The sequence below is a fragment of the Cryptotermes secundus genome, unplaced genomic scaffold (genome assembly GCF_002891405.2).
Source record: "Cryptotermes secundus unplaced genomic scaffold, Csec_1.0 scaffold1966, whole genome shotgun sequence".
Classification (NCBI taxonomy): domain Eukaryota; kingdom Metazoa; phylum Arthropoda; class Insecta; order Blattodea; family Kalotermitidae; genus Cryptotermes; species Cryptotermes secundus.
The window spans coordinates 22,968-36,865 of NW_019739009.1; the positions used below are offsets into that span (position 1 = coordinate 22,968).

The 13,898-nt window shown below is 39.8% G+C and overlaps 1 protein-coding gene across 1 annotated transcript; it reads left to right on the top strand.

Moving 5' to 3' along the window:
* Nucleotide 1: 1 nt before the first annotated feature.
* LOC111871612 (zinc finger protein 271-like) lies at nt 2-2,969 on the top strand. Its single transcript, XM_033754317.1, has 3 exons — nt 2-208; nt 251-518; nt 2,860-2,969. Exons 1-3 carry the CDS (start codon nt 2-4, stop codon nt 2,967-2,969), a joined length of 585 nt encoding a protein of 194 aa, XP_033610208.1.
* The last annotated feature ends 10,929 nt before the right edge of the window (nt 2,970-13,898 follow it).

Sequence of the window (13,898 nt, forward strand, 5' to 3'; positions counted from 1 at the left end):
GATGACACATCAGCGCATACATAGTGGGGAGAAGCCATTTTTCTGTGATATATGTAATAAGTCATTCAGTCAGCAGAGTGATCTGAAGAGGCATCAGCGTATACACAGTGGCAAGCAACCATTTTGTTGTGACAAGTGTAATAAGTCATTCAGGTGGCAGAGTAGTCTGATGACACATCAGCGCATACATAGTGGGGAGAAGCCATTTTTCTGTGATATATGTAATAAGTCATTCAGTCAGCAGAGTGATCTGAAGAGGCATCAGCGCATACACAGTGGGGAGCAACCATTTTGTTGTGACAAATGTAATAAGTCATTCACCCAGCAGAGTAGTCTGAAAACACATCAGCGCATGCATAGTGGGGAGAAACCATTTTACTGTGAGGTATGTCACAAGCCATTCAGTCTGCAGAGTAGTCTGAAGAGACATCAGCGCATACATAGTGGAGAGCGGCCATTTATATGTGAGGTGTGTAATAAGTCATTCAATCGGCAAAGTAGTCTGAAGACACATCAGCGTATACATGTTGATGTGTGTAGTAAATCATAGAGCAGTAGAGATGGGTTTAGACTAAAGGAACAGTATGTGACTTGTAGCATGCCACAGTATTTCATGTTGTAAGTGAGACAGTTTTGCTATGTGTGGCATGCTGCATTTTTGTAGAATTCGACAAGATATTGGAGTTCATTGCTGTTGCTAACCTTTCGAACTGATGGGAAATGAGCTGAGTCCAGTGGTACAAAACATCTGTGCAAATGAGTTCCATTTGATTCTTATAGCTGAATGTGCACAATACCCTGCCTTGTTGAGTGGAAACAGACATGACATGACATTCTTCTATAGTTCTGGTGTAAATTCAGCAGCATCGTATGTTTTTTGCTGTATGTTATCTATGCTCTAATGCCATTACATGTGAGTGAATTCATGGATCTGTTAGTTACAGATTTGTACACTGAAGTGCCAAAATTCATGGGATAGGTATCTAGTATCATGTAGGACCCCCTCTACCCTGGCAAAGTATAGCAACTTGACGTGGCATCAATTCCAAAAGTGGACAGAAAAGCCATGCCGTCTGGATAGCCACCCACAGCTCCCTGGTACTTGTAGGTGCAGGATTTTGGGTGCCAATAGCCCTCTCCACCACGTCCCATAAATGCTCGATTGGGTTTATGTTGGGCGAACATGGTGGCCACACCATTTGTCAGAACTCTCCAGAATTCTCCTCAGTTCTGGACAACTCTGGCCCGATGACATGGTGCATTGTCCTGGTGGAATATCCCATCATTGTGGGGGTACATGAAGTCCATGAAGGGCTGCAAATGGTCACCAAGCAGTGTAACATAGCGTTCACCGGTCAATGATGTGTTTAGGTGGATGAGCAGACCCAACTCATGCCACGTAAACACACCCCACACCAATATGGAACCACCACCAGCCTGCACGGTGCCTTGTTGACAACTGGGGTCCATGGCCTCATGGGGTCTGCACCAACCCCGAACCCTACCATCCACCCGAAACAACTGGTACCATGACTCATTGGACCACACCACATGTTGCCAATCCTCCAGGGTCCAATTAGTGATGTCACAAGCCCAAGTGAGGCCCTGTGTTTTGTGTCGTGGTGTTAACAGAGGCACTCTGGTTGGTCTTCTGCTCCCATATCCCATGGACGCTAAGGAACCCTGCACTGACCTGCTGGATGTGCGTATGGTACCTCCTGCATTGAATGTGGATGTGATTTCAGCCAGTGTCGCTTGTCTGTTACCACGGACAATTCTAGCTAGACGCCGCTGGTCATGATCATTAAGCACCCGTGGTCGGCCACTGTGCTGTCCACGGTGGGTGGAAATGCCTTCCACAAGGTATACCTGGTACACACATAACACTGTGGATCGAGGAATGTTAAATGACCACACAACTTCAGAAATTAAATGTCCCATCCACCTGGCACCCACTCTCGTGCCTCGTTCAAACTCTACTAATTCACGTTGGCTTGCCATGAGCAGACTGACCGGTGTTCTACCTGACTCACGAGAGAAGACCTCACAACTGATAGTGCTCTGGGCATTCCCAAGCCGTCAAGGGACTGTGGTGCCACTTAAAAATAAATTTACATACTGCTATCCCATGACTTTTGGCACTTGAGTGTATATCACTTGGATTGAGTATATTGAGATAACTGTCAGATTGGTCAGGTGAGTACACACTACGCTATATTGGACATTGCAGATGAGATACCTTTTTGTGGAATGCTTGGTATGTTGATTATAAAAAGAAATTTAAATAAAGATGTGTTGATTCTGCTTGTGGATAAATAAAATAGCACAGAGAATTTAATTCAAAGGATCATGAAAGACTTCCTTACATATTTTCCTTGTGAATATCAGCAGAGAAACTGCGCGGTTTGTCATGAGATCAAAAAAGAAAATAGTTTAGCTTTGAGGCACTCCTTTGCCTTAGAGTGGAAGAGTCAGCTGAAAATTGTGAAGTAAGTTTAAGTGTAATTATATAATTCTTGAATAAAATTAGGCGGTATCATTAATATTATTAATTGGAATTCAGAGGTTTCATGTAGTGAAGTGACACAAGAGTAATAGCTTTTAATTGTACTTAAATTCAGTGCAGTTAGGGCTGCCCTCCATACCCATTTTCTTGACTGCCTGAATGAACTTCACTGTAACCGAAACCAGTTCTTGGTCCCTCTGAGCAAGTGGTCTCTGATTACTGACACTTTTCTTGCCAAGGAATGCTTCCTTCGTTTTGCATAAGAATTACCATACATTCATCCTTCAATAACTTTTCATCAGTAGAGCTCTTCCTTGTTTGTCACCACATGTTGATTGTTGCTGCATCCACAGAACTGATCCTGCTTCATGGTCCTGGAATATATGTTCCATTTTGTGTGTCTTCAGCATATGAAGTAGTGGGCAGTGCAAGAATGGATTTACTAGTTGCGCTTGTCCTCTGAAAAGTGTGAAGGTAGGCTGAGGCTGTCTATTCTGTATGCTTAAAATGGGAATATGGAATGAAATGATCTGGCTCAGGATAGGGGCCAGTGTCTGGCTGTGAACATGACAGTGAATGGTAATGACCCCTGCATTCAGTAATATGTTTGTAATACACTGAGTAGCTGAGCATCTAGTAGCTTCTCTGGAAAGGTGCAGTTGTATGGAATTGGTTAATATTTGGTATTAGGACTTTTAGACTGATAGCTTGGAACTGGCATTTGTTGTTGAGCCCATCATGCTGACCCAACCCTGCCAGTGCACTCTAGTTTAATTGACCTTGACCCTGCAATGCCAAGACAATAAACGACTTGTTTTGTGATGTGTTTGACAGGTTTCTCAGTATTCAGATTACAGAGCTCGAAATTGTAGGATAATTATGGAATGATTAGTTGAGAGGAAGTTGTGATATAACGTAAGGTTGTATCCCAGAATTCTGGCAGGACTGAGGAAGACTATGAAAAGCCTCAGGATCACTTTATACAGATATTTACATGCAATGCAGTCATGGAATAAGAATTTACATACTGATTTTTCAGGAGGTTTAAATATTAAAAAGACGTTCACTCCTTGGAAAACGTGTACCTAAATACGAGTATCTTTGACATCCAAATCATGTCTGTTCCTGGCTCCTGAAACTGTGAACATTACCAGATGTGTCTCAGATGGTCAGTAAGTCTGGGTTCTTGTGTTACAGACATTGGGGTAGTACAGTATACAGGAGGGCAGTGACTTGCATCCAGCCACTCAGTTTTCAAACCCTGTATTTCCACCAGACTGAAGCAAGGCTTGTCTTCTTTCAAGAAATGTATTTTGCATTATGTGTTTTTTAGTTTCAGACACATTATTACTGCTACATAAGTAATGCCAGGAAGCTGAGTTAGTAATCATTAATGGAAGTTGTTATTTTTGAGACCTCGCATCTCGCTAGCGCAGAAACTGTTTTAATGTATATAAATTTTACATCACATTGTGAACACATGCTGTGTGCAGCAAAACAGCCGCTTGGTGTAGCTGATGCAGCAGAAGGGCTGACATTTACAAGGCGATGCAGAGCCACATGGAAAAATGGATGAAGATACAAATATGGAATAAAAAGAATGTGAAACGTGAAGAAGAGAGCAGAACAACAGTGAAACTCTGAACGTGACCAAGAAGCCTGTACCCTAACTGAAGGAGAATAAAAAAAAATGTTTCTGACCTGAGCTTCATTCACAAAAATTCGAAATTTAAAATTGGTGTCGTATGTCACTCAGAATTGCTGGGTTTTTTTATTGTGTCCATTGTATGGTGTCAAAAAACTAGAGAACGTACCATTTCAGGAACTGGGCCTGTTTCAGTCCGCTCTTGAGGGGCACGCAACTACTCTGCTGGGTCCATTAGAAGGAGCGCTTTCTGGCAGGACAAAATCCAGCGATTCAAGAAACCTTTAGAATCTACTGGTATCCTACAAGTAAGGCCGCGCCATAGCTCAAGCGGTTAGTCACTGGCTTCCCACCGTGGCTGCCCAGGTTTGATTCTGGGTCTGGTCAGGTGGGATTTGTGGTGGACAAAGTGGCGCTGGGGCAGGTTTTCTCCAAGTACTTTGGTTTCCCCTGCCAATCTTCATTGCTCCAATTGTGCCGCAATCACCCTCACGTATAATCTGGGGCTGGTACAATAGGCCAGAAGTGACCGTAGTATAAGGGACTTAGTCCCACCCCACTAGCAATAAAAGAAATCCTCAAGTATGTTAGTTTTCTGGCAAGCGTGTGTTATTTAGGGTTTATTTTACGACGCTCTTAGTATCTTAGGCTACATAACATTGTTTGGAATAATGCTTGATAAATGGTTAACTTGGAACGCTTTGAAACAGAGCAGTCATGACATTTTTCACTGCAGCGACTAACTGAACTGAATTGAAATGACTGAAATGTCACTTGGTTTTCAGTGGATGGTGTGACATTATATCTCAGAAAGCAAAACGCATAAGTCGGTTCTTTTTTACGTGTACTTCAAATAGACAAACAGTACAATCTCATAATATACAATGTATGCAGTTGACACAGCTTAATCAAACCTCCAACTAATGCTCATTTCATCCCCTGAATGCTTTGAGCAGTTAATTCTATTAGCAAAGGTTTAGGCAGAATCTGAAAGATATTCAACAAAGGCAGCAGGTAAGTTTCCTGTTGACCAAACTTGTGAAAGGTTTACAATATTATATTTAAGCATCCTGTTACATTCTACACAATGTATGACACAAACTCCGTCCTAAGTGCAACAATTTATTGTAGTTTTTGTAGTCTTTTCTTCTACACTACATGTTTTGGCCGTAAATGGCCATCATCAAGTGTGTTTCTCTCACGTAGCTGTTACCCTGCACGTAGTTTAAAATTAAAAAGCACCAGCTTTCTTAATTGTTCATTTATCCGTTGTTAATAGGTCCCGATATATCAGAATCCTCTTGCTGATATTTGTCAGATATGTATAAAATCTTTGTTAATTTACATACGTCAATTTGATTTTTGAATTTTGTTATTTTTAAAATTTTCAATTTAAAAACTTCTAAATTTTTTTTTAAATTTAAAATACGTGAGCACACGTATCAAAGATAAGCAGCGGCACGCGCACACGGAGCCTGCACAGAATAATACCTGAACGGTGCTGAAAGCAAGAAGTAGCCGCTGCAGCACTGTAGAACTTGAGCAGGCATCCCTGTGAATTTACGGGGCTGTATTTGACTTGTTAAGAAGTGTGCACGTATCTCCCGAGAGAACGTTTTTCTATGAGGGAGTGGCTCGCCGTCAACGCGGTAAGTGAGCGAAATTCAGTTTCGGGCTTTGTTTTTCTTCCCCCCCCCCTCTTTCTTCTTGGTTGAAAATTCAGGTTCATTTTTGGTCAAAGTTTTTAGCGGCGTTGATGGTGAAAAATCTAAAAAAAAATACGCAACGTCAGTCTTGCGGCGTCGCGAATGGAGTTGTATTTCTTGGTATTTCATTGTATTGTATATAAGTCAATTTTTGTTATATTAAATATTTACTATTGTTTTCATCTGGAGATTTTTCCGATTATCGTCAGTCAAGACCTATAGCTTGGACACCCCACTCTACCTTAGGGATAAAGGCATTGCGAAACAACGTAAAGGAACCAGGGACGAAAGCAGCGTCTCCCCGTTCTAGTTAGGTTAAGAGGGGAGGGGCTGCTCAAATTGTAGCAGAGCGTGGTTTGTAATTTTGAGGGTTCCTGTGGGGTCTGGCGGAGATAAGCCGGCCCTCTGCGCAGCTAGGTTGTGCCCTACGTTTTGTAACAGGGTGTTGTTCCCTGTTGCTTTGGTATGTACATGTTTGTCTTTGTTGCTGTGCTTTTTGATAACAACATGCTTTCCATCGATGGCTCCCAAGCAGTGTGGAAAATGCCATCGTGTTTCAAAATTTGAGGCAGTCGAGATCCACATTTCTCATGTAGGTTATTGTTAAATGCAACTGTTGCATATTTCTCCAAATGGCAATCGAGACTTCGTTCACAATTTTAGCTAAAGTTCGATCTCCCATCCTGTAACTGTAGCCAGTGCTTCTGTAGTTATCCCCAGATGCCAAATACCTGAAACAAAGAAATACACACTCATTAATGTTCAGTTCATACCAATTAATTAATTACGAAATATGTTGTTTTCTCTTTTTCAGATGACGAGGTTAAATGTGCTTGGATGAAATTAAGAAATAATCACAGAGATGCTCTACGACGACAGCGACGTATGAGAAGAAGTGGAGTTGCTGCTGTAGATATCAAACCGTGGAAGTTCCAAGCTCAAATGGAATTTTTATCACGTTACATGGTCAATGAAAACCGTGATACAAATTTCGCCGACGATGATGACAGTTCAGAACCTCCTAATGAAGAAGATCAACATGTAGACCCTGAATCCCAACATTGTGAAGGTGATCCTATTTACGAGATAAGTGTTGAAGGTTCGGACTTACCAAACACTGCCGACGTTGAAGAGGATGAATCACGTAATTTCTGCAAACAACGAGTCTGCTGAATCTCCTGTGTCACCAACGCCACAACCAAAGAAGAAGGTGAAAAATTTTGATATTTACAACTTAATAAAAAAGAATATTGAGCAACGAGAACATAGATCAAAAGAAAGAAGTGAAGAAAGAAAAAAATTAGTAGCAAGAACAACTCCGAAGGACGATCTGTATCTGTTCTTCATATCAATGTACGAGGTGAGCAAAAAAAATGCCAGCAGCATCTCAGCACATTGTAAGAAGAAACGTATTTCTCATTGTATCGCAAGAGGAGGCACTCCTGCTGAATATTACTGAACCTACATTTAACCCAGGAGTTGGTACAGGCGACAGCAGTCATCACCCGGGGAACTGGTCGAATTGGACACGTGAGCTCTCCTGCTTCAACAAGCTCTTCAGGACAACCTCCTTCCTACTTCTGTGGAGAGATGGTGGCTTCTCGTGAAAACTTAGAATCTTCCAACGTAGTCTCTTTCATTAACCATTTCTCAGAATAAATATTTCTATGCGTTTTTGCCATGTATATTATCAGTTTCTTATTATATTGTAATGTATATTATCAGTTCTTAAAAAACATAAAATAAAAACTTACCTCAAAAATACTGCCAGTTTTTCTTCAGTTTCAATTGGAGTTTGAGCATTGCATCCCTCGGAGTAAATAATAGGTTGAATCATGCTATGAACTTCTTCAAACTCCTCTCAATTCACATGGAAATAGTTCACAAATCGTTCATTGGAGAATTCTCTTGTCAGTGCAAATTCCCCGTGAGTTCCTCTTTTTTTCATGTACTCACTTTTCCACAGCTTTACCTTCCTCGACTTCCGATAGAGTAATAGTAATGTTTCTAACTCGCTGTCCGAAACTGACTCAGAGCTCAAATCAAGGTATTCTGCAAACATGTTTTTGATTTTCGATTTGGTTACACGCACAAACTACCCCTGCCTTCGTCAAACTGCTGAAAAAAACTGCTTTCCAATATACGTCGACAACTGTGCCACACAGTTCTTTTTCCCGTGCTGCCCTGCCCTGCCCTGCCCCTACTGCGCAACGCAGCACAGTGTGCGCCTTAGCTTAAGTTCAGATATTCGCGTGAACACCTTTCCTGGTGATAACCACCGTACTTCTGTATGTAGTAGGAGTGTAGTGTGTTCTGATTCCATTTCCTGACACAAAACGGAAAAAAGCCGCGAATTTAGGGGCCGCGATTTGATGAGGTTCACGACTTTTACTACTTCCTCCAGCACAACTTTCAGAGAAGATGGTAAAAAAGACTTGGCAACAATGGCTTCGCGGTGAATGAGACAATGATCGCATCGTATGTTAGGATTTACTTTGCGTACTTCAGCTACAAATCCTTTAACACGGCCTGTCATAGAAGCGGCTCCGTCTGTACAAACACTAACGCAATCCTTCCATTTTAATTCATTATGTAACATATTCATTAGTGACACGAAATACTTCTTCACCGGTGGCTCGCTCGGGAAGTTCTTTGCAAAAAAAGAAATTCGTTGCAATTACATCTCCATCGATGTATCGGATGTAAGCAAGAAGTTGTGCGTGGCCGCTAATATCGGTGGACTCGTCGATCTGAGGCGAGAACTTCTGACTGCTGTTGATTTTCTCCTTCATAATGGCTTCATTGTCACTGAACATGTCAATAACTCGGCGACTGATTGTGTCAGCGGAGAGAGGAATTGTTGAAATTTCACTAGCAGCTTCTGAACCCAGCACTATTTTCACCATAAGAAGCAGGCATTAACAACGTTTCAGCTATTGTGTGTGGTATTTTGGCCTTTACGATAATTTCGGCTACCTTATAACTTCCTGTACTTTTTCTGACACACGTTCTGTCGCAGTCATTAACGTTCTTTGTTTTTTGTTTTCTTCCAACAAGCAATGAAAATAATTAACAAATTTCCTTGTTAGAGAAGAATGTTTTGTTGACAAATGTAGTTTAAATTTACTGGGAACTATAGCATAATTACCGAGTTTTTCACCACAAACGATACACTCGTGGATTGGGCACGTTTTATCACAATACCAAAAAAACCCGTAAGATAACTAATTATCACTATACTGCCGGTGTACTAATTTTTGTTCCTTTTTTTAGGGCTCAATGCTTTCACTACTTGCACTCATGAACAGAACACTCCGTATAACGAATTTATCCATATTGAATAAATTAAGTAGTCTAATAGTAATAGAAAATAGCAAGACTAACTAGCAACCACAATTTTCGAACTACTTCAGAGCACAGCTGTAATATAACTGAAGTAATTGTAATTGACCTCTACTCTTCAAACGGAAGAAGTGACACATATACCGACTTATTTTTTAAATACTTATAATTTTAAATGAAGTCCTACAATCGGTGGGTGCATCGTTACAGGAAGAAAGTCATAAAGTTGAAGAAGCTCTAACTTCTAACAGAGGCAAATACATATACAACGTTATAAAAGACAAGGAAACCCTTGCTAATCCCTGCAGTTTTAGGGAAAAGCACGTACACAGAGCATGAGGCAAGTATATCAAAGAAGCCCCGTAGATGCGAGAAAAATAAATCAATAATAAAAATTATGATATAACAACAACTGTTAGTAAATAATTTACGTTTAATTTCTTAGAATACAACATTACAGTACATAAAAAATCACGGCATGTAATAAAGAATAAACAAGCATCATCTTATTTAATCAGTGCAGTGGCTGAGAATAAAATACAAGCACGTGAAACACGGTAACTGGGATAAAATAAAACGAATAAAATTATACAATTAATTTCTTACAATAAGTAAAAGTTCGCGTCACACCTTTCACCTTGTGACAGCACACCGGTTGCGGAACACTGTTCTGAGGTAAAAGAACCGTACTGAAGTACTATGGCAAATAATAAAGAAGAAATCAGGAAATTGTTACAAAGCTAATAATACTATTTCTTTAGAAATAGGCTCTATGTCAGTTACAATTTCCCAGCATATATATTATCAATTTAATGATTTTTGTCGATGTGGATAAGTTGATAAATCTAAAAAAGATTGTAATTATGATCATGTCTCTGTCAACAACATAATACATAATCCAAATTCATTGTTTCTTCTACCAGTTACTGAAGAAGAGGTTCAAAAGTCACTAGTAAACTAAAAGGGAAATTTTCTATGGTCTATGATGAGATGCCGGAAATTATAGTTAAACAATGTATACAGTTTATTAAAAGCCCTTAACTTTTATATTAATTTGTCATTAAGTTCTGGTACCTTTGACCATTGAAGGTCGCAGTGCTAGGGCCAGTTTTATGGCTCACGGCTCATACATACTCTGGTACCTTTCCAAACCTAATGAAGATCACTAAAGTTCGGCATATTTTTTAAAAATGACGGGAACAAGAAATTTCTAACTATAGACCAATTTCAATCCTACCCATATTTTCTCAAATTCTTGAAACGATAATGTATAAGAGGGTTGTGATTTTTTTAAATAAATTGAACTTGATCTCGGATGCTCAAAATGGCTTCAGAAAGAATAAATCTACTTTTATTGCAATCCAAATTTTTATCAATGAAATTCAGAAAGCTTTAGATAATAAGCGATTTGCCTTGGGCATATTTTTAGATCTATCAAAGGCTTTTGATGATATCTACTGCTTGCAAATCTGGAGCTATATGGGCTGAGGGATAATTCATGCGTGGATGAGTTCATATCTCTCTGACAAAACTCAGTTTGTTGAAATTCAACATGTGGATCAAAAGACCTCTAACTTAAAGACATTTACTTCTTCACTCAAGGCGTACTTCAAGGTTCTGTTTTGGGACCCCTATTATTTTTATTGTTCATAAATGATTTGCCCCTAGCTATTCATGATGCTAACGTTGATGATACAAATATACGACTTTTTTATTATTATTGCTAGTGGGGTGGGCCTAAGTCCCTTGTACTGCAGCCACTTCTGGCCTATTGTACCAGCGCCAGATGATGTGATTGTGGAGCAATTTGTGAATGAAGATTGGCAGGGGAAATCGAATTACTCGAAGAAAACCTGCCCCAGCGCCAATTTGTCCACCACAAATCCCACTTAACCAGACCCGGGATCGAATGCGGCCCCGCCGCGGTGGGAAGCCAGCGACTAACCGCTTGAGCTATGGCGCGGCCCACTATACTACTTACAGACAATAATCTCTAATCATTAAATGAAAAAATCCTAAATGTTAGGAATCAATTAGAAAACTGGTTCCAAGAAAATCAACTCATTATAAAAACACGGATAAAGACTAAAGTATTATTCTTTCAGGGAAGATCAACTCCAATCCATAAACCTGTTTTTTGCTTAAATAATAAGGAAATAATTTATTCATCAAATGTAAAATTTTTGGGTTTTTATATTACTGAAAATCTAAGCTGGGCAACTCACACTCAATACATATACCAAAAGTTCAACAAGGCTCTTTATTTGATTAAATCCTTACGTGACTCAGCCTATCTGTATTAAGAAATATCTATTTTACTAAGTTTGAATCTGTATTGAAATATGGTATTATTCTTTGGGGGTGGGGTGCTTAAGGTCTCCGAAACTGTATTTAAAATACAGAAAAAATGTCTAAAAGTGACTAATGTGTTTATAATAGAGTATCCTTTAGAAATATATTTGGTGAGTTTAAGATTTTAACTGACTAAATTTCACCATGTCAGTGAAAGTTACGCGTGTACAGTCATTAAGTTCGTGGACTGTGGTTTTATCGCACCATATTACAATGTATTCATATACACTTACACAGATCCACATCAGCCCTCAAAATAATTGCCGTTGGCCGCTGTGCAAGTCTGCGAACATTGATATATCTACCGAAGACTTTGCTGAAACATATTTGCAGGAACATCCCGTATGGCGTCTCTTGTGGCACTGACGACCTTCTCTGCTGACTGAAATTTACGACCACGTAACTTTGCTCTGAAGCGGTGAAAGAGAAAGAAATCGCATGGTGCGAGATCAGGTGAGTACGGAGGGTGTGGCAAAACGATGAGCTGTTGCCTTGTCAGTTCCTCTTGGACAAGAACAGAGCGATGTGCAGAGATGTTGTCATGTTGCAGCAGTCAATTCTTCCTACGCCAAATGTTTCGCTAGGGGATTTGCCTACTTTTGTGCAGAACTTGATGTTTGCCTGCTGTTCAAACTGCCACATTTTCGATTTCTGCCACTTGCATTTGACTGCAGTTCATAATAGAGGGCATAGTTCTTCTTACACTGTTTGCACACAACTTCCTCTTTTTGTAACGAGAGATGCACTGTCAGATCATTATATCGTGCCTCAACTTATCGGCTATAATTCACTGCTATGAAGCGTTGTGGCCAGTCCACGAACTTATTGACTATGGTAGTAATTCAAATGCTGTGTTTAACTTTAAACTTACCGCCATCTTTGAGCCGATTGTCAAGGTAATGAGGGACTCTTAACGTCTCACAGTCCAATGGGCCTTCACGGCCTGTTACAGGGATAGCTTTACTTTTTTACTTTACTTACTTTTTGAACTTCATCATTGTATTGTGTTATTGCAGCATGCAGTTTACTGACCTAATTTTTATCGGTGTTAGGTTGCAGACATGCCATCTCCTGATGTAAAACCAGCATTGTTTGGTGTTCTTCATGCTGCTTTACTGCACAAGTGGCAGTACTTTTACCGAACATCAGTATTGCACACATTATCCGAACCAGGAGTGGAAGGAATTGAAAATTGTGAACGGTTTGTGGCCATCCTGCGGGCATATGGCCAGCCATTGTTACAGCCTGATATCAATTTATTTGGGCAAAACCTGCATACTTTAGAAGAGGCTTAACTCCAAATGGAAGCTCTACCACAAGGTAATATCATCATGAAGGGGACATGTTCCTCTAAAATGTTGGTTAATTTTTAATGGGATACACAACATCGTATCCAAGAAGACAGGAATCTGCATAACCACCACTGTGAGATCCTAAAGTGCAAAAAGCTTGGAATTCAAAACTGCACTTAAAAGAAAGTCCATGCTCATTGGATTTGATCCTCTCACAGCAGCGACTTGACAGCCTTGCATTATGTAATGTGATGTAATTCAGTGAATTTCTTCAAGACTATACGCTTCTACCTCCCAGAAGACAGTAATGTACACAATTACTGCTGTGAGAACCTGAAGAATGAAATTCTACTGGACTACTCAGCTTCACATCCTAGAACAGTGTTCCGCAACCAGTGTGCCGTCACAAGGTGAAAGGTGTGTTGTGTTGTTTACATTCCCTACAGAACGGACAATATGTTGTAAGACCAAATAATTAACATTAATATTACTACATCTACATCACGAGCCTCCAATACATTTTTATATACTCACAAAATATAGAATACTCCAATTTGGCCGTGGGAACGCAACAAAATTACAAAAACCAACGACCGGCTCTATGAAGTAAAAATCAATCGAAGAAATTTATTCTTGTTTTATACTATAACTTTTGTTTTATATAATCTAATTTATTGTATTTTTACGTCAAGTATTTTATATAATTAATAATACTGTATTCAATTTTACTAGTACTGCGGTTCAGTGGTGTATATATGTTAACAATGTATTTGCCTGATGATGGCTATTAATAGCTGAAACATGTAGCAGAGCCAAAACTAGGCACTGGTCTTGATATTAGTTGTGTTGTGACGGTTGTAATAAAGATGATGTATATCATAACACAACAGGATGCATTAAATGAACAAATTAATGTAAACAGTTTATATACTGAGAAGAAAGCAGTCTTCTGAGATGTGGCACCGTGTAGATGTGGTTAACCGACGTTTCGGAGGAACGTATCGCCTCCATCTTCAGGGTAGAAGGAAAAATAAGAAATCCGCAAGCGAAGAGAC